The sequence below is a fragment of the Perna viridis genome, chromosome 3, assembly GCF_037379345.1.
Source record: "Perna viridis isolate PV_CMFRI_1.1 ecotype Kerala chromosome 3, ASM3737934v1, whole genome shotgun sequence".
NCBI classification, from domain to species: domain Eukaryota; kingdom Metazoa; phylum Mollusca; class Bivalvia; order Mytilida; family Mytilidae; genus Perna; species Perna viridis.
Genome location: NC_142447.1, coordinates 46,103,035 through 46,126,733, shown reverse-complemented (window position 1 = coordinate 46,126,733; position 23,699 = coordinate 46,103,035). Strand labels below are relative to the sequence as shown.

The 23,699-nt window shown below is 32.7% G+C and overlaps 2 protein-coding genes and 1 long non-coding RNA gene across 5 annotated transcripts; 2 read left to right on the top strand and 1 right to left on the bottom strand.

The window, feature by feature from the left end:
• Positions 1-39: 39 nt before the first annotated feature.
• On the top strand, positions 40-18,856 carry LOC148622492 (uncharacterized). Its single transcript, XM_088572494.1, has 2 exons — positions 40-376; positions 9,744-18,856. The coding sequence occupies exon 2, from the start codon at positions 9,749-9,751 to the stop codon at positions 10,907-10,909; it is 1,161 nt and encodes a 386-aa protein (XP_088428620.1). The 5' UTR covers positions 40-376; positions 9,744-9,748; the 3' UTR covers positions 10,910-18,856.
• LOC148622494 (uncharacterized) lies at positions 3,925-4,356 on the top strand. The gene has a single exon (XM_088574128.1). It carries the CDS (start codon positions 3,925-3,927, stop codon positions 4,354-4,356), a length of 432 nt encoding a protein of 143 aa, XP_088430254.1.
• LOC148622493 (uncharacterized) lies at positions 7,432-10,064 on the bottom strand. Of its 3 annotated transcripts, none has more exons than XR_015920667.1 (3): positions 9,927-10,064; positions 9,430-9,493; positions 7,432-8,468 (listed from the first exon to the last, which is right to left on the bottom strand). It is a non-coding gene; the product is annotated as an uncharacterized LOC148622493 (long non-coding RNA). The 3 variants fall into 3 exon arrangements; XR_015920666.1 differs by having other exon boundaries at positions 7,432-8,548; positions 9,914-10,053; XR_015920665.1 differs by having other exon boundaries at positions 9,914-10,053.
• Positions 18,857-23,699: the final 4,843 nt, after the last annotated feature.

Below are 23,699 nucleotides of genomic sequence, written 5' to 3'. Positions count from 1 at the left end.
AAAGTAAACCAGGTATTTTTACCGGAAGTGAGGAAAACAGCTGATTGTGCAAAATATTAGACAAAGGAGTCTTAGGATATGGCAATTTGCAATGAAGTAAAACTTTTTGCATTTTGTAAAGCTTTAAAAAGTTTCCAAATATTGATCCAAATATATATTTTGTCATTTGAATTTCTGCTGTGAACAAAATACGGTAAATAAATATGTACTGTTCCCTTTATTATGTGTAAGGAGCAAACAGACTGTAGGATATACTCATATGTAACCAGTTGTGGTGAAAAAGAAAATGGAACTTCCCTGGACAGTTCGAAGAGGTCTAAGCTGTGATGTTATTCAAACAATTGTTGAAAGATTATTGAGTTCTGATGTATCGAAGGTAACTTTACAAGATAGGCTACAAATTTACCCCTTAAATCAACTCTAAAACCTTAAGCTTTATAGACAGTAGACAATTTTACTTGCACAAACACATTTACAGTAAATGGTTATGTTATGTACAAAAACAGAACGATGTAATATACATTACATATAAACTAAATTTATGACCATGGTGCGACAGTGGTGTAAATCTGATCAAAACAGATTAATCAATAGTTTTAACGTTATGTATTCATATAATTTCTGTTAAATTAAATTGACCTTTGATTCCAACATTCACTCATGAATTTGATAGTTATTTTTAGTATTTCTATAGAGCTACTGTTTAATATGTATGCTATGTCTCTTGGTGTGAGGTGAGGTTTTGATGAAGAAATGAAATTATGGTTGTCTAATTTCATTCTGTATTGATTTCTTTGCGGTGCGTAGTGGGTGCACACCAAGAAGAAGTGATATTCATCCTCTGTGTTCCCACTATCACATGATTTACAAATACGTTTTTTTTCTCTCTATGTATTTGTACTGACCCCTTTCTATTTCTAGTGCATGTGCACTCAAACGAAATTTACTGATGAGGCCAAAAAAAAAATATGTCTGTTTAGGGTTACATTCCTCCCAAAAATAGGATAGGTTGGTTGGCATTTTCATTTTATTTTTTCTCGACTAAAGTTCAGCCTATATTTGTAAAATAGCATCATGTTTAAATCTTGAAAGTGTATGGTTTTAAGTAGTGGTTTTAATTTTTAACATACACACCTATTAATAATGTCTTTTATTACAATTCACTTATTTTTTTGTAGGAATTTTGAACAAAATATAAGTATTTACGTGATTTATGTGATATAAATAAATCTCCTATTCAAACACTATAGTGACCTGGTTTTTAATGTACTTTCGGTTTTACCAGAAAACTACCAGCCTGTGATGACTGTTCTAAATGGTACCATGCTGAATGCACAGGCATAACAACTCCAATATATGAAGCCCTTGCCTGTTCCAATATATCATGGCAATGTGTAAATTGTGGGATACCCAACTTTGCCTCCTCACTATTTGAATCAACAATCATCGACTCCACTACCAACAACAGTTTTTCATCACTTTCAGTTGATGAAAGTATAACCAGCCCTGGACCACCAACCTTTTCACCTTCACCGAAAAGTAGACCAAACCAGAATAAACATATACAATTCACCAAATCTTCTGACACCAAGGTAATAGTGGTTAACTTCCAGAGCGTTAAAAATAAAAAAGAAGAAGTACTCAACTTGATCGAAACAACTAACGCCGACATAATCCTAGGCACAGAGACATGGCTTCGAACAGATATAATGAGCTCTGAGATTTTTCCATCAACATATACTGTATATAGAAAAAATCGAAATGATGGTTATGGAGGAGTGTTAATAGCGATAAAAAACAACATCACAAGTGAAGAACTTAAAGTCGACACCAGAAATGAATCAGTATTTGTTAAACTGACATGCCAGGGGAATAGAACAACCATTATAGGATGCCTATATAGACCACCAAATAGTGTCATTGACTATATTGATAATATGTGTTCTGCAATCGAATCAACATATCAACATCACAAAAACTCAGTTATGTGGCTAGGAGGAGATCTGAACCTACCAGACATAGAATGGAACACATCAACTATCAATGGACACAAAAACTCATCCCAGATAAACACCAGATTTATAGATATGACAAATGAATGCTGCTTGGAACAGATTGTAGATTTTCCAACTAGAGGAACATCAATCCTGGATTTATTCTTAACAAATAGACCAACCCTGTTAAGTCGATGTGATAAGCGACCATGATACAGTCTTTATCAACTCCAAAATAGCAACAAGAAATCCGAAACCGACAAAACGAAAGATCTATTTATGGAAACGAGCAGATATAGATGGGCTAAGAACAGCAACAATTGAAATATTAAAGCAATTCAAAGAACAGTTTAATGTCAGAAGCCAGGTAGTAGATATGTGGAACTTCATACAGACAGAACTACTTAAGATACAAGAGGAACACGTACCATCAAAAATGACATCATCAAGGTTCCACCAACCATGGATCAACAGAGACGTTAAAAGAGTAACATCGCAAAAGAAAAAGGCATTTAAAAAAGCCAGAAGAACAAAATCAGAGAAAGACTTCAAAAGATATAAGAAGCTGAAGAAAACATCACAGAAAGAATGTAAGAACGCCTATGCCAATTATGTCCATAACATCATAAGCCCTGACATCAAAGGAAATCCAAAGAAGTTTTACAGTTTCATCAAAAGCAAAAAATGTGACAACATAGGAGTATCACCACTGAGAAACAAAGATGGCCTAACTTACTCTGACAACAGTACCAAAGCAAATATACTCAATAATCAATTTTCCTCCATTTTCAACTCCAATGAAGATAAATCCACCATTAAGACAATGAAAAGTGATCCATATCCATCAATGACCAACATTACACTCACAGAAAAAGGAGTACTTAAACTACTATCAGAACTCAATATTTATAAAGCAATTGGACCAGACAATATCTCAACCCGATTATTAAAGACACTAGCACCAGAGCTGACACCACTATTCACCATCTTCTTCCAAGCCTCACTAGACCAGGGCAAGATACCAACTGACTGGAAGAATGCCAATGTAGTTCCAATATTCAAGAAGGGGGACCGTAGCCAAGCATCCATCTACAGGCCGGTTTCACTCTGTAAAATGCTAGAACATGTCATCTGCAGTAACATCCATAAACACCTGGAGCAATACACCATCTTGACAGACGCACAACACGGATTTAGGAAGGAAAGATCATGTGAATCCCAACTGATACTAGCAGTCATGGACCTGACCAAGAACATAGATGACAAGGGACAAATAGATCTAATCCTACTAGACTTTTCTAAAGCCTTCGATAAAGTACCACACGAGAGGCTATTATACAAGATTGACCACTATGGCATCAGAGGTTCAACCCTAACCTGGCTCAGAGACTTCCTAAGTAATCAGCAACAAAAAGTTCTCCTGGAAGGTGAATGCTCAGCAACAGCTCCAGTCCAATCAGGAGTTCCGCAGGGGAGTGTACTTGGACCACTAATGTTCCTCATCTTCATAAATGACTTACCAGAATATGTATCATCTGCCAACGTAAGATTATTTGCTGATGACTGTGTCCTTTACCACCAGATCAAGAATACAGCAGACACAGAAACCTTACAAAATGACTTGAATGGTTTACAACAATGGGAGTCTGACTGGCAAATGGAATTCCATCCCCAAAAATGCTAATTATTGAGAATTACCACCAAAAAGACACCAGTCAATGGCCAATACAACATCCATGGTCACACACTTGAAGAGGTAGACTCTGCAAAATATCTAGGAGTGACAATCCACAAGACACTGAGCTGGAACCATCACATCAGCAACATAACAAAAAGAGCCAATACCACCAGAGCCTTTCTCCAGAAGAACTTGCGTAGCTGCCCTAGTAACACCAAGGCACTCTGTTACCAGACACTAGTCAGACCATTGATGGAGTACTCCTGTACCATCTGGGATCCTCACACGCAGGAAAACATCAGCAAACTAGAAGCAGTACAGCAAAGAACAGCACGCTTTGTTATGAATGACTACAACAGGACAAGCAGTGTAACATCAATGCTGCAGAATCTTAAATGGGAGCCCCTACAACAACGGAGAGCGAGATGTAAAGCCATCATGATGTACCGTATAGTACATGGTCTGGTTGCCATACCACCAGGTGCATATCTAACATCACGCACAACCAACACCAGACAGAACTACCAGTTATGCTATCTCGTTCCATTCGCAAGAACAGAAGTATTTAAATACTCTTTCTTTCCAGACACTATAAGATTGTGGAATGGGCTACCAGACACATTGATATCCAGCAGCTCTCTTGATACTTTCAAGTCAGGAGTGCAGTCCATCCAAGTCAGATAAACAGCTATCGTCGTTTTTAATCGCACTGTATATATGGATCACTCACAGCACTGTACAAATTTGCACACAGATGTTTTTCTTGCATCGACCACTGTATATAAAAGTACGACGATACTCCAGTGGAGGACTGTACTTAAACAGAAAAGAAAGAAAAAGAAATGATCCGTATTATACCGGAAATTGGCGGAAGTTACTGATTTTATTAATTTTGGAGAAAAAATGTATTAGGGTCGGGAGAAAAAATTAGGGTTGGTCAGGAAACCTGAAACAGATATATTTTTTTTTTGGCCTGATAGATCTTTTTATTTAAGATTTACATAAATCAATGTATGGAGGTTTTTTAGACGTAATAAATATTATATGGAAAAAGTTTTTCACTCATATATATTACATGATGAATAGTTGTACACATATACATGTACATTTACTAAAAATGTATGCATTTTCAACTCTATTCTTAATTTCTGTAATCAGTGTTAGAAACTTAATTTTTTGTCAACATAGGCTCATCATAATTTTATGTAAACCGTACTGTACATTTCAAAGAAAATTGAGCCAATTTCAACATAGACCTGTTTAATTTTATGAAGACTCGGTCCATAGGTCTATAGCTAATTTCTTTCACTGTGTAATACGAAGTTAGGAAATGCTTATGAAGAACGGAGATACATATATATATACTTAAATAACATTTGACTTCGTTGGTAAGTCACTGCTTTGTTGTTATACATGTATGGCTGATTTCTTGACCAAGGGGAATATATGAGACTTTCAATATATCAATGTGCGGCACAGTATGAAACTGGTACACTCCGAAATATGTAACCCATACCTAATTCCCGGTACCCAAATCACTAAATGCCGATTTTTGTATTATTCTCAGGAATTTTTTACTGAAACTTTGTCCTGAAGTTCTGAATTATGTTTAAAATCATTTAAGTCAAAACTAGTTGTAAACATTTATGATATTTTCAAACTCAGTAAATTTTATGTTCTCAAAAGTCCCGAAATGGGTAACCAGAAGTTACTGTACCAAACTGACAATTGACTATTTCTCACTTTCCAGTCCTAGTTTTACATTTTCTGTATCCCCATACCAGCAAAGAATAGATATGATCCCATCAAGAATGAAAAAGAATGTCTCGTAAATAGAATCTGATGCAATTTTAATTTATCGCCCTTGAATATTTTAATAATATTATGGTGTTCTAATTTGAAATATATTATAAAATTGTACAAATAACAAAAGTACCAGACTTTGATTTTGGGTATGGGAATTTGGGATTACACATTTCGGTACTTTTGAAAATTAAAAATCAAATAAAAATTACCTTTTTGAATAGTATTTTAAAATCATTGATTCTAGCCTAGCTGTCATATCATTTTGTAAATTTGTACAAATTATCGGCTGGAAATGTCACATAATATTGAAGAAATCAGCAAATGAGTATTTGAGTATGAGGGAAAGTTGGTACAAGTACAGGCTACACATTTTGGTGTGTAACCAAGACGGCATTCTATATTTTTCAAACTTTGTCACTTCCAACAGATTGACTAGGAACCATACATGTATCTGTGTATTGAATTATAATAGTCCTTGTGATCCCAGATTTGAAGGTGCCTTACTTCAACTCATTTTTTTCAAATAAGATTGAATATATCACTATTTACTTTTCAGCAATCACTTGACAAATGATGAATCTAATGAATGAATATAGGTATCACCATCAAATACTTCTAATTACATGTAAATCAACACAATGATTTGAACATTTAAATTCAGTATTTCTACAATCACTTGGACTGAAAGTGAAACTACTGCGACCTTTGGTAGTGGTAGCAAGCCCCTGTGGTTATAGTAAGATATATATTAAGTTCCCAAATGACCCATTTAGTTATAGGTCATTATTACAAATTACTATGAATATATTGAAAGGCTAGAAAAATTAAATATAAAGCATATAAACAGTCCTTACTTCAACAAAAAAAAAATTTACAACATAGATCAAAAAAAGTATTGGAGCTTATAAAAGAATTACAAGAAAAGAGTACTACTAATGATAGTTCCATGATACAGTCTTCTTAGTCAAAACATTTCCAAAATTGAAATGAACCAAAATTAGAATTCAGAGAATGCCTAAAGGCATTGAAAGAAGAAATATATTTATTGGAAAAGAATAAATTTTTCAATGAACTTGATATGAAAATCTAAGAAGCTGAGAGCTCTACAGTTATTGCATCCATTTAAGTAAATAAAGCTGCAGGACTTTATAATATAACTAATAATATGATAAAGTTTGGGCAACAGGCATTATTGCCATGCCTTTACAAATTATTAATTTATGTCTAACAGCTGGTATCTACCCAAAGTCCTGGTCATCAGTATGTGTTGTACCAATACATAAAGCCAGTGACGCCTCAGATCCCAATGACTATTGTGGTATCACTATTACAGCTGCACTAAGTAAACTTTAATAAGTAGATAATTGACTGCAGAAATTTCTTGAAATACATAGAATTATAAATGGTGGGCAAATTGGATTCACAAAGAAGCATAATTATCAGACCATATATTTATTCTCAAATCCTTAATTGATAAGTATTGTAATACAAAAGTAGGTAGATTGTACACCTGCTTTGTTGATTTTCAAAAGGCCTTTGATGCTGTAATTCATCAAGGCATTTAACTTAAATTACTGAATTTAGGAATTGAATCCAACTTTTATGGTGTTATCAAAATATGTATAACTAGAATATTGTTTGTTTGTTTGTTGGGGTTTAACGTCCGAGCAGCAATATTTCAGCTATATTCAGACAATGAACATGAAATGGATGATAAAATGAACATGAAATGAAGAAAAAAAAAAGGATGGGTCACAAGGATAATAGGGTCGACAAATTTTGATTGCCACTGGAAAAAGGGGGGATGGGTAAGGTAGGGCAATCTAGGGTTTGCGGTCAGGTTTTCCGTATTATAGCCTGACAACCTCAGCATGTAACACCCCCAGGGTACCCCATTCCACCACCTGGGGCACACATCCCAGTTGCTGTGGGCAGAGCGCCTAGCCCCCGGCTAGGTTTCTGAGCACTATTTAGTCGCCTTATACGACAAGCTTAGCGCTGCTGCAGGCCTATTCTTTTAACACCCGGACCTGCACAGGGCTATAACTAGAATAAATCATGTGTCCAAGAAGACAATAATAGAATAACTGATTTTTTTCCAAACAATTTTGGAGTAAGAGTAATCAAGGGAACCAAGGTTATAGCGGTAATCAAAAGAATGTAATCCAGGGACAAAGACCAGACATGGAAAACAGACATACACAACAAAGAACATAAAGTAACTAAAATCATACAAAGTAACAAAAGCAATTGAGCAACTCGGACTCCACTAAAAACTGGGAGCATGGACCAAGTGCACCGGTAGGGTAAGCAAAGAAAAAAACTTGAGCCCAAGTTTGTTCAAAATATTTATTTATGATCTCCCAACTTTAATTAACAGCACTCCAGATCCTGTTCAAATTAATGCAGGTCCTATTCATTGCTTGTGTTATGCAGATGACATTGTTCTTCTTTCAACATCTGCAATTGGACTACAAAAGAAACTTGACCAATTAGGAGTATATTGTAATGAAAAGTGCATTAAAATCAGAACTACAAAGACCAAAGTTTTGATATTCAACAAAGCAGGCAGACATATCAAGCATGAATTTAGGATTAATAAGTCTATTTTTGAGTGTGTCCAGCAATGTAAATATCTAGGTATTACATTCAGTGTGTCTGGATCATATTCTTGTGCTCAATGGGACTTGTACAAAAAAGCTTTGAAAGCATATTATAAACTTCACAAAGATTTTATTTCTGTAATGCTGTCAACCCAATCTTATTATATGGCTCTGAAGTAACAAGGCATTTTAATCTGTTCAAGATTTTGATACAAGATAACAAAGTACGTAAAGGGGTTGAAAAATATTGAATGCTTTTACAATCTCCTGTTCACAGCAAAAAATTCACAAGATTATGTATACCTGCACATGGACTTACATGTATAATTGAACAAGGTCGTTATCAGGGTACTCCCCAGCATTGCAGGACATGGCTCAGGTTCAACTCTGATGAGATAGATGATGAAAAACACTTTTTATCGCCTTGCAAATCACTTGAGGACACTTGCATTTATTTACCATTAAACCTTAGAATCATTTTTGGAAAAAAAAAACAGAAGTGAATGAAGGAAGAAACTTGTCAGTTGCTTTTAAAAAAGAGAAGATAGTCCAACTAAGGTTTGACATCAGTTTTACATGTTTAAGATTGTAAGAGTAACTTCTCTATTACTGTACTGCATTAAATAATAAAGTGGTGAAGGAGTTTCAGATTGTGTTGAGACCAACAAACTGTTCAGTAAAATTGATATGAAGATAACGTGCTGTATGTCAATGTACAGTGTATAAGAAACAAGATTATGTTAAAGTTCTTAAAAAGAGATATGTAAACATATTTGAAAACATAGTTATTTTTGTATGACTACAACAGGAGAAAAAAATCAGTTGAAAGGTATTTTATACATGCATGTTTTATCTAAAAACCTGTGAAAGTTATATTCTTAGGATCAAAATGCTTACTTTGGTCAAGTAATAGTTAAATTACACTAGCATTTTAATACCAGTGTCATAGGACATTTTGACCCACACAGAATAGAGAACGCCACAGTTTTTAAAAGCTATTATTTATTTTTTCATGTAATGGTTCTTTTGCTTCTTTCAAAAGGAGACTATATTTTACATGTAGATTTGGTCTTATAGTGACTCAGTCTGACATGCCTCATCATTTTATTCTTAAACCTAAGACAGAACTACATGTATTCAGGCATACATGTACTGGTACTTTTGTTTACTCTCGCCCTTAATTCTTTTCAGGCATAGATTAAAAATCTTGCTTATGGAACAACAGGCTAAAGAATACTTCAGCTGTATATGTACATTTTTTGTATTTACATATACTATAATGATAAATGAAAACTTAGTTTGCATGCGCATATGTATTGTATACTCATTTGCTGGCATTGTTATTTACCTCTTTATTTTTTTTGTTTTGTGTGAGGTCCTCAGGGAAGGTTATTTGTTGTCTGTGTTACCCTCTTAAAAAAAAGTATTATTGTTATTATTATTTTTCAAGTTGTATTTATTTCGAATATTGACATGAGTCATGTATGAAATTTATGGTTATACCTAGAATAGTAAAGTGAGTAAACTTTTACTGTAATATGATGGACAATTTTTGACAAAAATTTCAGTTGAGATATTACATAGCAGTAAAGTATTTGATAGCATCTTTCAAATTAGTTCTCTTTCAAGCTTTTGGTACATTGTATTGTTGTTTATTTTCAGATGTAATGGATAGAAGGAGCACAAGATCTCGTACTCGAAAAAATTTACAATATGACAATATTCTTCTTGATCCTGACATAAGGGAAAAGCCAGACCAGCAGCTTGTGAAAGATAAATGTTTTCCTTTTGAATTGCTGCCAGTTGATTGTCAATTTAAGATTTTTTCCTACCTTGATCACTTACAAAAAGGAAAGATCTTTACGGTCTGTAAGAGGTGGTATCATATTCTGCTTCATCCAAGCCTTTGGTGTCAGCTTTCAATATGGAATTTCCCTGATACTTGTCTTAAGCCTGAATCACCACATGATAATGACCATGATCGCTGCTATCACTGTTATAAAAAGAGAGTTCATGAATTTTCCAGATTAATACTGAAGATAAATCCACGGCCTAGAAGGTTTGAATTTAAATTGAATATAGCTGAAGTTACAAGTGGGTATCGAGAAATTGTTGGAAGTTTATTCAAACAGCTGTCATGGAAAGAACTGTCAGTGGCTTATTTGAGTTTCAAAGAAACGCCACTTCGCCCTTATTGGGTTCCAAATGAGGACCAAAAAGATAATGACATTATTTATAGGCACAGGCTTAGAGCTAGATACTTTGTAAACTTGTTTGACTTATTTACAAAAAAGGCTATAGCCATTCAAACATTAGCAATGCCATTTGATTGGTCACCAAGAGCAGTTAAATGCTTGACTAGGTTAAAGAATATACATTCTTTGATACTTGAAAAGTACTATGTATTCAGATCACTTGACCAGGATTTGTTGGCAGAACTTTTGGCTTGTTTGCCATCACTTCAGAAATTCATGTTGGAAGTTTGGAGCCCAAGTGGTCTTGGTCTCTCTCTCTACACAGTCTCATCTAAGTCTCTTGTGTACTTAGACATTTCTCAAAGTAGAGGGTTTTATCTGCGAAAACTTGATATGCCAAAGCTTGAAACATTTCGTGTATTAAGACATCCATGGAATGGTCCTTTTGTGACATCTGATAAGGTCAACATACCCTGTCTTTACAAAGTGCTTGTGTCAGGTGCTCCAAACCTGGTGAAAATCAACGACCACTACTTAGAAGAAGGGTGGAAAGAATTTTGTTATCCAAGACTTGATGAAGTTCTACGCACAGTTTGCTCCTGTAGGCTGCACAAAAGTGGCTGGTATATGTAATGGGAGCATTAGCAGCATGATCTAATTACCGGTAGTTTTTTTATGCATCAGTACACTGACCATATAGAAACATATACATATATATATATGTATTGCCTCATTCTCTAGTTCATGTTTTAGTCACTAAAAAAAATTACATTGGTAATGATTTTTTCAAGGGTCACAATATGTATTTCAATAAACTTAGGCCTCTCCAAGTTACAATGTACTAGTACAAATTCAAAGAAGTAGGGTTTTAAGGAAGGATTTCTTTTTTTTTTGTTCATAATGTGTAAAATACTGTAAAAGTGGATTTAATTTTCTCACTAAATAGACAAGGATTTTCCTATTTAAAGCCATGTGAGATTTCCTTATCTCACCTTTGTGTTAGGTTTGTGACATTACAATAAAATGTTTTATGTCTTGTATATACAAAGGAATTTCGACTAGCAGGGCATACTGATCTGGCATATTAATTTCAAGACTAATTTTAAAAGTAAGAAAAAGAATCAAACACAGCTAGAAATTGTATGAGTTAAAAAAAAAACTCAGACACCCTCAGGTATAATTTCACTGTTCTCTAATTCAGTAGAGCATTGTTAGAAAACATAAAAATGTCTAAGATTTAATTGTCTTCCATTATCAGAGGTGTTAGATTCTTAATATACTATATCTGTTAGTTAATTTGTTACAAAATAGAATGTTTTTCCTTAAACTATATGCCATCTTTAAGAGTGGGATAATTCTTGAGACAAACAGGGATCTTAACTTAGACTGATTTAATTAATAAACTGAGAAGAAATAATGTGAATAAATTTAGAACATGCACAAATGTATATGTATGTTCTTTATTCTCATTGTTTTTGAAATTTTTGATTTTTTTTTCCCTACAGTCTTGTAGCATTACATAAGAACAACTTTTACTCTTCTGTTGTATTGTAAATACATGTAGTTAAAATAGGTAATGCAATTAGCTTAAAGCACTGGTTTTATAATAGTTACAGGATTGCAGAGCTTATTAAAAAATTCTTACTAACTTGGTGCCTTTAATCTTTTTCAAAATAAATAAAAATGCAAGTTATATATAATCCTTATATAGATGTAAAGTACTATTTTTGTGTTATGAACATAAGAGGAACATGAGTGCAATATATAGATCAGACAGGAAAGATCAAATTGGGATAATAATGTCAAGTGATAGTAAGAATTTTTTCTCCATTTCTTCAGGATGTAAATTATAAATTACTTCTGAAGTAAAAATAATTTGATCAACATGGTATATTTGTAAAAATACTGCAGAAATAGACTTAAATTAGTTTTAAGGATACACATGACTAGAGAAATCTAGTACTGTTAGTATGATATTTTGACTTTGTTAAAAAAAAGATGTACTGGTAGTTAAGATTAGTAGAAAAAATTAGCATAAAACACATTCAACACAAAAGTAAGTGCCATACTATCTAATGTGATTCTTGTGTGTTTAGTTCATTTTTATATTGTTTGTAAGAAAAGTTTGTTTGGAGCAATCATCTGCTTTCATATGGAAGGCTAGAACCATATTTTTCATCCAACAAATTGGGTTCAGGATTTGACAGCTAAGACCTGTTACTCTTGAGTTTAGACCAGTCTGGTTTCATGATTTTTTTATGTAATTTTTATATTAATTTTATGTTTTTTTTTTTTTTTATGGTTCAGATTCTAACAAAAATCAAATGGTTGCTTCATTATGATATAATGTGTAACAATGCAATTAAGAATTATGATTGTGTTCAGTGGTAAGACCAGTTGATGACATTTCTATGTGTTAAATAATATCGTTGTAGGCCTTTGTTAATTTTCACACATTGCATTTTTTCTTTAGAACAAATGCCACTGTTGTGTCTAGAATGCAGTTATCTAGTACATTTTTTTAATTCAAAAGTTTTGTTGAGATAGATAATTGTTTGAAGATTTGTTGCACTGTTGATAACATGACCAATATGATAGTCACTGTTTTTAAGGAGGTGATTCATGAGTGCTATAACTTAATTCTTACTGTTATTTTGAATTATGATAATACTGTTGAAATACTTGTACTGTCACATCCCATTTAGATGTGCTATTTTAAATATAGTGAAGGATACACTTATATTACCCTTGCTCTGAAAGGGGGGTATAACTTATATTACCCTCGCTCTGAAAGGGAGAAGTATAACTCACATTACCCTCACTCTGAAAGGGAGAAGTATAACTCGCATTACCCTCGCTCTGAAAGGATGGGGTATAACTCACATTACCCTCACTCTGAAAGGGAGGGCTATGCTGTTTTATATGGAATTAGTAAGTTAAAATGGCACTCTAACATAAGCAAAATATTCCTACTTGTATTAAACAATACTGGTTTAAAGGTCCAGATAGAAATATCTGTTATATTGGATCTAGCTTGGTGATGTTAAATTGAGACTAATGCTTTCAAACAAATATGTGAAAACCAACATTTTCTATTTTTAGATAAAATCACTGTCAGAATGATGTAGTTTTTGTAACTATTGGTAATGATTTTAAGAGTGAACTTTGATTTAATACTAAAATTATCTGACAAGTAAGAACATAGAAAACTGTGAAAAAAATCATTTCATTATAAAACCTTTTCATGTTCTGTAAATACCATATCATCTGCATCAAAAACATATTTAAGATTCATTAAAATTACAATTTTTATTGCAATGAAATCCATAGAAAGATGTTGTCCCGTTATAAAGAATGTTGTCTTACAGCTCAGGTTGAATTTGCTATTCCACTTGCTCTCTGTTGGCAAATTTCAGAATTTGTAGCACAAAGTTTATCAAGCAAGTATTAACTTGGAATCATGATCCCTTAAGTCAGTGGCCTTCCAGTTTATTTTTTTTTTTGGTGGGGGGGGGGAAGAAACCTGAGTGGACTGTATTATGAAGCACATTATTAAACCTGAGCAGACTATTGTGAAGCACATTATTAAACCTGAGCAGACTGTATTGTGAAGCACATTATTAAACCTGAGCAGACTGTATTGTGGAGCACATTATTAAAAAGGTTTTGCATTTTATAGGTTATTTTGACTTATCTGATGAAATTTCATGAGTCATTTTCAATTTTGGATTTGATGCATGACAATCCCTGATCAGTTTAGGGTTGAAATTTCTAAATTAGTATGTGCTCTCTGTATGATGTGTTACCAGAGCAGATAGATAATCATATTAAGTTGATTGTATGTCCTTGTCCCCTGTTGCAAGTGGAAAAGGCCTAACAAGTTTTTGTATTACTGTGTTATTTACTTTTTATAAAATTGACATTTAATCAAAAATGCATATCATAAAACATAAACCACTATTTTTCTTAATTTATTAAAATGTAGATTTTTTACTTAGATTTTATAGTTTCGATAGGTGTAAGGGGACTGTATCACAATGTAAGACAAAGTGCCAACTAAATTCCTAGCACTAAAATAGATTAAGTCAAATTATAAATGACCTAGTCTAGATTTACCCTTACTCCAACAGTGCTAGAGGTTGTCTGGCAAGCTCAGACTTGGTGCCATTGGGAGTATGAAGGAATAGAATTCCAACTTTTAATGTAAGAGTAGATTGATCCCAAGATAATTTTGTTTAGTCCATTCTGTACATGTGTTATAAACTGTTGAACTTATCTTTTTTGATTGAAATTTGTTTCTGGTTACAAATTGTTGTTTTTGCTTGTTTGATTCCCATAATTTTATTGTTTACATTATGTCTAATAGTAGGCAAAGTATTTTGTACTATTCATAGACAGATTCATGGGAAGGGGGGTGTGGCTTGGAGCCTGGCCCCCTTTGCAAAAAAATCTTCGGACAGAGTATGATGGGGACCTCTAGTAAAACAACTAAACCTTACTAATTTGTTTCTTTCAAATTGTTGGAAGGGTGCTAGTCTTGTGTCTCCTTTTAATTGTTGTAGACAGGTTCATGTGTTAGTAATAGGATTAATGAATCAGAAAGTGCTGTAAGATTTGTTTATTTTTGTTTGATTTACCATATATAGAAATGTAACACTATAGTTTAATGGCACAACATTTACATGTAGGTCTAATTTAAGCATGAGAAGTATTTCATGTCACCATTTTTTTTTTATTTTAAAAACTTTTATTTGTTGTTTATTAGTTAATTCACTGCCTTTTAGATTGTTTTAATTGGTTTTTGTCTGAATGTAGTAAGCATTGACTTTATTAATGAGAGAACTGGGCATACTGATTTATCTGGTCAGAGGTAACAAAAAAAAGGAATTCCTCAACACTTACATCTAAACACTGAAAATGAGGATCATAGATGTTAACGAAATTTTTAATGGTTAGGTAGGATTTCATAAGGCCTATGTTTGACTTTGTTGACTTTTTGGTGGTTAGAGATGGGGCTTCAGATGAAACTCTCTTGACTAGACAAAACCTGTATAAATTTAAAAAATGTATCTAAACCAGAAACCCTCTGAAGCCCATACCAGTTTAAAATATATTTTGAATCTATTGAATATCATCATAAATTGAACAAAGTGGTTTGCTTTAAAAAGGTTCCTTTGTACTAACTTAAAAATCTGAAGTCGATCATTTATATACCAGTAGATGCTATATAAAAGTCTTATTATTTACCTTGTGAGGAGAGAATATGGGTATGGGACTGGTTTAAGTAAGGGATTTGTACCAAAAGAAAAGTGGAAGTATACCCTACATTTCTTATTATGTAGGTTATTATACCTCTGATCAGCAAACTTGTTTTGTTGTTTATTAGTGAATGATATAGATTGACATGAATAGTGTACTGTAGATCTGACATGGATAGTGTACTGCAGATTTTGTATTGACTTTTGCTAGATGATATGTATGTATATATCTTTATTCAAATGATCTCACATTTTATCTTGATAATTATATGCCTTTTGTTAAAATCTTGTTAACGCATTATGTGGTGTTAAATTTTCATGCATTATTTTTCGAGACTTAATGTACATGTACATGTCAATTGAATTAAGTTCTTTTAACATACAATTTTGGATTAAATGGTGTGTTTATATTGGGCATGGATCTGACTTATAGTTTTTTGTTGCTTTTTATATGACTACAAAACAGTTTAAGTACTTTAATGGTATGGTGCTGTCAATATATACGGTACATTTCACTCAAGTATAAGTCTATAGATCTTTATGAAATTATACCACTAAAAGAAAACTGGGATTATTTTTAGGTTGTAACTTAAATCATTTAGGAATAGGCGCCAGAAACAAGAATTTCCAGATATATTAAATAGCTTGAGTAAATATGAATGAATCTCTTTGAAATTGTACCACAAGATGTCATACCACCAAAGGATATGAACCATTTAGAAATTAGGGGTCAGAAACAAACATTCATTTTCATGACGTCTGGACAATAATTTGACTTCAAGTGGATGTATCTCTTCGAAATTATACAAGATGTTAGACCTATAGAGAAAGGGTGGGAATAGTTTTGGAGGAACTTTTAAGGAACAAGGGGCCAAAAAGAGACCACTTGAATTCTTATCGTTCTAGTGATGTGTCTATACTTGCCCCCACATTTTAGGGTTGACTTTTGCAATAGTATCAAGCTGCACCCTGCAAAGCATTTTATTATTAGTTGTGATGGGATGTACTTTACTAACCAAAATCAAAATTTTGAACTACTTAAATTCGATCTGATGTAATGTAAATTTTTTTTTTTTTTTTTTTAAGTGGTCCATTTTAAATCCCACTCTATCCATAGTGTTGCATGATTCATGCCAAATAGTACCCACACTTGAGACACAGTAGCTGTGTATTGTTCTAGAAATCAGCTTTGGGACCATGAGTATCTGAATCCAATATTACCAAAAACTGTCATTGAAGGTTTATGTAGGAGTTAAAGATTATGTAACATGGTCATTTATGAATGAATGTACAACACAGGTACTTGTATTTGAAAAAGAATCAAGAATCACCGAAGGACTATTAAGTTATTTTTAGACAGTTCTCTGTGATTTAACAATGTAAAATTTTATTAATTTCACTGCTGATGTATATTTACTGATATGATTTGTTGAAATCTAATAGATCAATATCATATGTATTGCTGTAAACAGACCAGAAATCATGTAAAATCTTAATGTAGATAAGTTTTTTGAGCCCAAGCTTTTTATTCTCTGAATCTATTGATATGCCTAATTGTCTTTTCTACAATATTAGAAACTAACTGTTCTGTATTGCTTGTAAAAAATATCCCAAGTAAGTAAAATAGTGTTTTGATAAGGAGACTTGTACATCCTATTAAAATATAACCCCAAATCCTATAATTCTGACCATCAGTCTGTTCTTGTCTCCTGGAATTGTCAAATGCTGGATAATTATGTCTAAATAATGCTTCAGACTAGTTCAAGTCCCTTTTGCAGAGAACTTAGTCATACGTAATTTTGTATTTTGGCTTATATCTTTTGATTTTTTAAGAATTTTGAATAAAACTTGTAGGAAATGTGTCTCTTGCAGCCTTTGCAGCATTGTTCTTATTTGGAAGAGAAAGAAAGTTTCCACCCAGTTTAGTCATGAAAATTATATTTTTTTCCTGATATTATTAAAATATTGTGGTTGTAATCTCCTGTCATATTTGAGGAAAACACACTTTTGAATATTGTAGCTCTAAAAGGCAGACCAACTGACATAACACGAACGTGTAACAAAACCATGATAATAAAAGGTCAAGGGATGTTAATTTGTATGTTTTAAGGAAGAGTTGAAAGTTGAGAAAAATATCTGCATTGTATGAAATTCCTTTTATTGAAAAATTGCTAACACTTTTTTCATTCTTTTAAAAATTAAATGCTCAGATTATATTTAAATGATTTTAGATTTTAGGCATTACCCGAAAACTGTGAGAATTGGCTTTCTGCAAAAGACTACTTTCAGCAACCTACAGAGATGATGTTACTAGCAAATGGCCAGTAAAACTATAAGTATCGAGTTAAATACATGGTTTAATGGAGATTACCATTTATTAAATGTTCATAATGTTTTGAAAACCTAGAAAAGAATACAGCCAGCTAAATTCAAGGATCTCTAATGCTTAATAAATCAAAAATCCATGCTTCTATTTTTCATACAAACGTAGTATTTTTATTACTATGATAAATGGCCAATCATGATTGTGATTTTTTTTTGTCTGAGATAGTTTTGTTTATATATACACACTGTACTTATGATTTAGGGAAATCAAAGTTATGGTGCAAGGTTCACAAAGTCTTTCATTGCTAAACATACATATCTGTCATTAAAGGAATTCTAAAACTGAAATGGCCACTTAATGGAAAACTTGAAAGTTCCTTAATAAATAAAGTATTTAAGTATAGTTTTTTTTTAAGTGAGCTTCCTTTTATATTGGAATATTCAATAGTTTTTTTAGGATAAAGATAATAATTCGGAAATTAAGAAAACTTGTTTTTTTGTGAAATATTTGATCATTATCCATATTTCAAGAAAAGTTCAAAAGTAAAATAATGGGAAATATATATTCTCTAATTATATATTTAAGAAATGTTTCTAATTTTTGAACAGGGTATACTGAATAACCCGGTTTTGGCCAGTTGACTATTCTGTATAATTTAATTTCTACTGAATAACAGTCCATATGTTAATAACTGATTCATAATTTTGGGATTATTTGAATCCTGGAGTGTGGACCAATTGACATGCATGGTATCATAGTATCAAGGCAAGTTATACCAAATAACATGGTTTTGATTAAAGAGAACCAACCAATCAGAAAGCTTGTTTCAAATAAAATTAAATTGTTTTAAAATGTTTAAGTGTTGAAGAAGAAGATACTCTGGTGTATAATAATTAGATCATGTACACAGTGAAAGACTTTGTGGGTCGGAAAAATTGTTTATGTCTACTTGTTTTACTTACTCACTTTGTGAGGTTAATTAAAGTTACTATGTTATCTTATGGCTTGTTTTTGTGCCACTTCTTAAAAAATATGGAGCAATAATAACTCGCACACATCAGCCAGATTCTGCAAAATCAACAAAACAAGTATATTTATTGTTCTTTTGTCTTGTTCTTTGAGAGTCTGCTTTTTTGTACAACTGCTAAAATATTGATATTGGTATGACCTGTTGATACTGATTTTTTTGTGTGTAATAACTTGAGTGTCAGTTTGTAAATGCTGCAATGTAATCTTACTGAAAGAGAGGATTTATTAGGAATATTTAGCAACACTGCTGCAGAATGTGATGATAGTGTTAATGTTGTATTCATTGTCAACCACACACATTTTGTTTCCCAACAATAACTTGAATATAAGTATATAACAAAAATCTGGGACCACATACCACTAGTGATACCCCTAGACTCCAACTTAAGACTACTATATGCATTCTGGGGCAGATCCAAGATTTCAGGTTTTAAGTGGCATAAATAGAATTAAAAGCCAAGAGTATTTTGGGAGGATAGAATTTTAGAAAAAAATTGTGATCTCGTGCAAAGAACATTATTTACCCAACACTTTAAATCAGGATGTATATAGTGATTATGCAGCCAATCTGTCTGTTTTTCATTTAATTCAGTTATCCTGTTTCTTTCAACAACTCTTCCAAAATGGCTAAAACGGAATTTGATGAAATTTGCACACATTCTTTTACAGATGATGCCATTGTGCACCTCCTATTTTGCAGTTCATTCTGGATGACTTTTCGTGTTTTCTAATGCAATATGTTGACTTGGTCCTTGGGGACCATTCTTCTAATCCTCAACTCCTCAGAAACAGCTGAAGGGAATTGGATGAATCTTGTACACATTCTCCATCAGATGATGCCATTGTGCACCTCTTATTATGTATTTCCACCTTAATTACTTTTGGGGTTTTCTGTATGATTTGTGGGTAGGGGTACCACCAAGTGCGCATCCGCTTACATTTTTTCCAGTTTCGATTTTGTTTTTCTGTTTTTTAGGCCATATGAGCTTTTGTCATCACTTGGCGGCCGTCGTCGTCTTTCGTCTGTCGTTAACTTTTCTTTAAAAATCTTCTCCTATGAAACCACTGAACAGAACTTGGTGACAATCATCCTTGGCATGTCCACCGCAATGATCTTACCTTGATACAGGCATTTACGATGGACAAGATTTTATAGCTCTCTAATTTGTAACCTCCCCTTCCATTATGGTTATTATTTCCCAGTACAAGTACAATATAAACAGGCAGCATAAAATTGCCACTGATCAAAAGTTGGTAAAATCAGTCGGTAGTTAAAACAGTACACAAGAAATGAACAATAAATAAGTGAAAATGGAAAGAACTAAATACAAGTAAAATACAAATAAAACAAAGAAGACGCCAATTACAGAGGCAGCGATAGAGAAAAGATGCCTTAAAAATAAATCCAACTTGGTGAAAAGACGAATCAAGTTCAAGAAAAAAATAAGATATAAATTCTGAAAGTTAAATTGTTGATATTATGAAATTCCATCAATTATAATCTGGTTGTCAAACAGAATATTCTCATTACAATCTGGATATTGTAAATAGAGCTTTTTTAAGGGATGTGTTTTAGTAACCTTGGTCCAAAAGCATGTCTCTCAGGCAACGATGGCGCATTAATTATCAAGTCAGAATAGTGGCTACTAGTTCTTTCATACTGTCTATATGCAGGGGAAGCTGCTACCGATATTACTGCACAAGAAAGGGAAAAATCATAATCGTCTCGTTTGTCATTTTTTTTTTTTTTGTACTTAGATGACTACACTCGTAAAATTCGAGGTAAAGGTCTAAAATGACATAGAAGAAGCTGAGCCAGTAGTCTCTTTAATTTTTAGATTTGGTGGATAAATAAACTAAAGTCATTCTCCAAAATTTATGATTATTAATGGAGACAACATCATTAATATATCGATGTGTGAAATTAAAGGATCTGGCGTCTTAAGTCTACTTGTCTTTCACAAGACTTTGAAGAAACTCCAAAACAGATAAATAAAGATACTGATCGGCTAGGAGATGGCACAATTAATGCCCACTGGAATGCCGATAATTTCTTGAAAAAGTGTCCCTTCAAAGTGGCAAATAATCCCTAGCAGAATTTCTCTTTTTGTTCTGTAGTGGTAATGATATATTGAAACATAGTCGTCTAAAACACGATTCTTGCAGTAAAATGCTTTGTGGATAATTTCTTTTAGACGAGTTTTCATCGGTAGTATATAATGCTGAAAAGTCAAAAGTTTTAGTTGAATTAACTTCAGCGAAGGCGCAAGATTTAAGATTATTAAAAAGGTCTTTTTGAGATTTTTTTTTCAGAATCCACATATGATTGATACCACTACGCCAGAAAACAGTTTCACAGTATGTTTGTTTTCCCTTCTTTGCTATGGTTAAAATTTTGGTCAGCTGTACAGGCAACTCTTTTGTAGAACAAGTAGATGATCCTCCTATGTACCTTAATCTGTATGGATTTTATGTAGTTTTGGAATCCAATACAAATACAGACTTCTCACTTAAAGGAATATTCAACAAGGCTATAAAGGACATGTCGTTAGTTAAGATTTCATCCTTGTCGAACGTACTGCGTTTTGCATGTAGGATTAGCCGAATTATCTTTGATTCCAGGTTCTTTAAGCATTCGTAGCAATGCGCTTTACATAAAAAAAACAATGTTGTTAAAGGCTTTTTCCACAGGAAAAATAACATATTTCTCATGAAGGGGGAGGGGGAGAGATATTTTGCAGTTACTTCGTCTTTGAATACTGATTTAGGTCATTTTGAGGTTACGAATGCGACATTGTACCAAAAATATTTAAGACATAATTCGTGGAGGGGGTAGATTTGACGTGTACTCATTTTAATATCGGTACGGCATTAATATTCGATTATTTAACACCGAGTGGAAGGAATTATTTCTTTTCTGATGTGACAAATACGGTAACTTTTTTGACAAAAAATTCCCTAGGCGTAGCCAAAACAACGACTGTTTCGATTTCATTAAGATAACCTCTCATCCGTTAAATGATCGCGTAAACGTTTTTAAAAGAGTGGTTTGTCTCGAAGCGACAGCGAGAGAGAAGAGACAGTGCGCAGGTGCTAAAGGTGGGGTTGTACTGACATATACTGTTTGATGATATGAAGACGTCACATTAGAAATTTATACGTCGGTTTTGATGTCATTTTTGGTAGTTCTATAATAGTTATAAAGAAATGACATGTTTTATTACTTGATTATCCGTTTCGGCATTAATTTTTTGTACGTTAATTAAATTGAACAGATTACATCCTGATATGGTGTATAGTTTGGCATCTATCATTAAAAAATGATTTGAAGAAAATGTTATCCCTATAAGATAAATGTTAGGAATTATGAACACAATTTCCAGGATGCGTTACAAAAAAATTAAAACACACTCACTAAAACAGTAGGCAACCAAACCAACAAGCAAAAAAAGGTCAGTACCCCTCCTCCGGAAATCAAATTGTGGAAGCGTATAATGTGAATTTATTTCTTCACTATTTGATTTCATATACCTAATATAGAAGTATGTTGATATTTCCGAATACATGTTTTCGGAATTTTATACGGTCTGTTGCTCAACATAAAACATTCCGAGAAAACAAAACTTTGGCAAAACTCCCTCTTTAAGAAAATCTGAGAGTGAAATCTCCCCTTTTTATTTTTATTAGAAAATCATTTGGTAAAATTTAAAAAATGTGATTGATTTTCTAATACAATGTATTACAAACTCATTTTCTAATATTACAAATGCCTGATTTAGTAATATTATAAAATATCACACATTTTGTTATATTGCAAATTGAATTTGTAATATTAGAAAATGAATTTGTAATATTAGAAAGTCAGTCATATTTTAAAAATATTACAAAATGATTTTCTAATATTAAAAAATCGTCATTGAATACGACAAATCCATTTTCTAATATTAGAAAATCAATTTCTAATATTCAAAAATAGTTTTTTAATTTGAATTTTTAATATTAAAAAAGTGTTTGGTGATAAAAGAAAAATAATTTGTAATGTTGGAAAATGAATTTGTAATACATGTATTAAAAAATCATTTTTTAATATTAGATAATGCTAATTTTTGTCCACTTTGGCTTGCCATACATTTGAATAATGTTCAGATCACCAGTGACAGCTGTAAACAAAGGTCACAAGTCATAAGCTTCTACGCTTTGGTTTTATTGTATTTATACTGTAGGAGACAACCGAAACAGATTGACTTTTGAAATTAGGTGTTTTTTTCTTTTATTACTTCTTTTCAGTTAAGAATGTTACTGATCATGTGTCACAAAACGTCACAGCCATATACAAAATTTAAAAATTTATGTTGAAAATAGCATACAAAAATACTGTTTTTTTGCCAGATTTCTTGATGATATTGATGAATTGAACTATTTTCTAACTTTGGAAAAAAACATTTTTGATATCAAAACTCATTTTCTCATGTCAAAATAGAAGGCGTTTTTGTGGACTGCTTCCTGTTTTTCTCACGAATACAAACATACTAATCATATATATACATACCGCATGTATATTATGCTACACGCTTATTTAAAGTAGTAATCTATCACCAGCAGAATTAGAATCAAATATAAAGGAAGATCTAAAACCAAAAATTAATTTTATACAAGAAGTTACCCTCCCAAGTCAGGGTTTTGAGTCCATTCTCGCTCCCTCAAACCCCTGACATCACTCATTCATATTTAGCGGGTATCGTCCAGCGCCATCTAGTGATTTACTTAAATTTAACCCGGGTCCAAAATCCAATCAAATCACTCGTAGAAA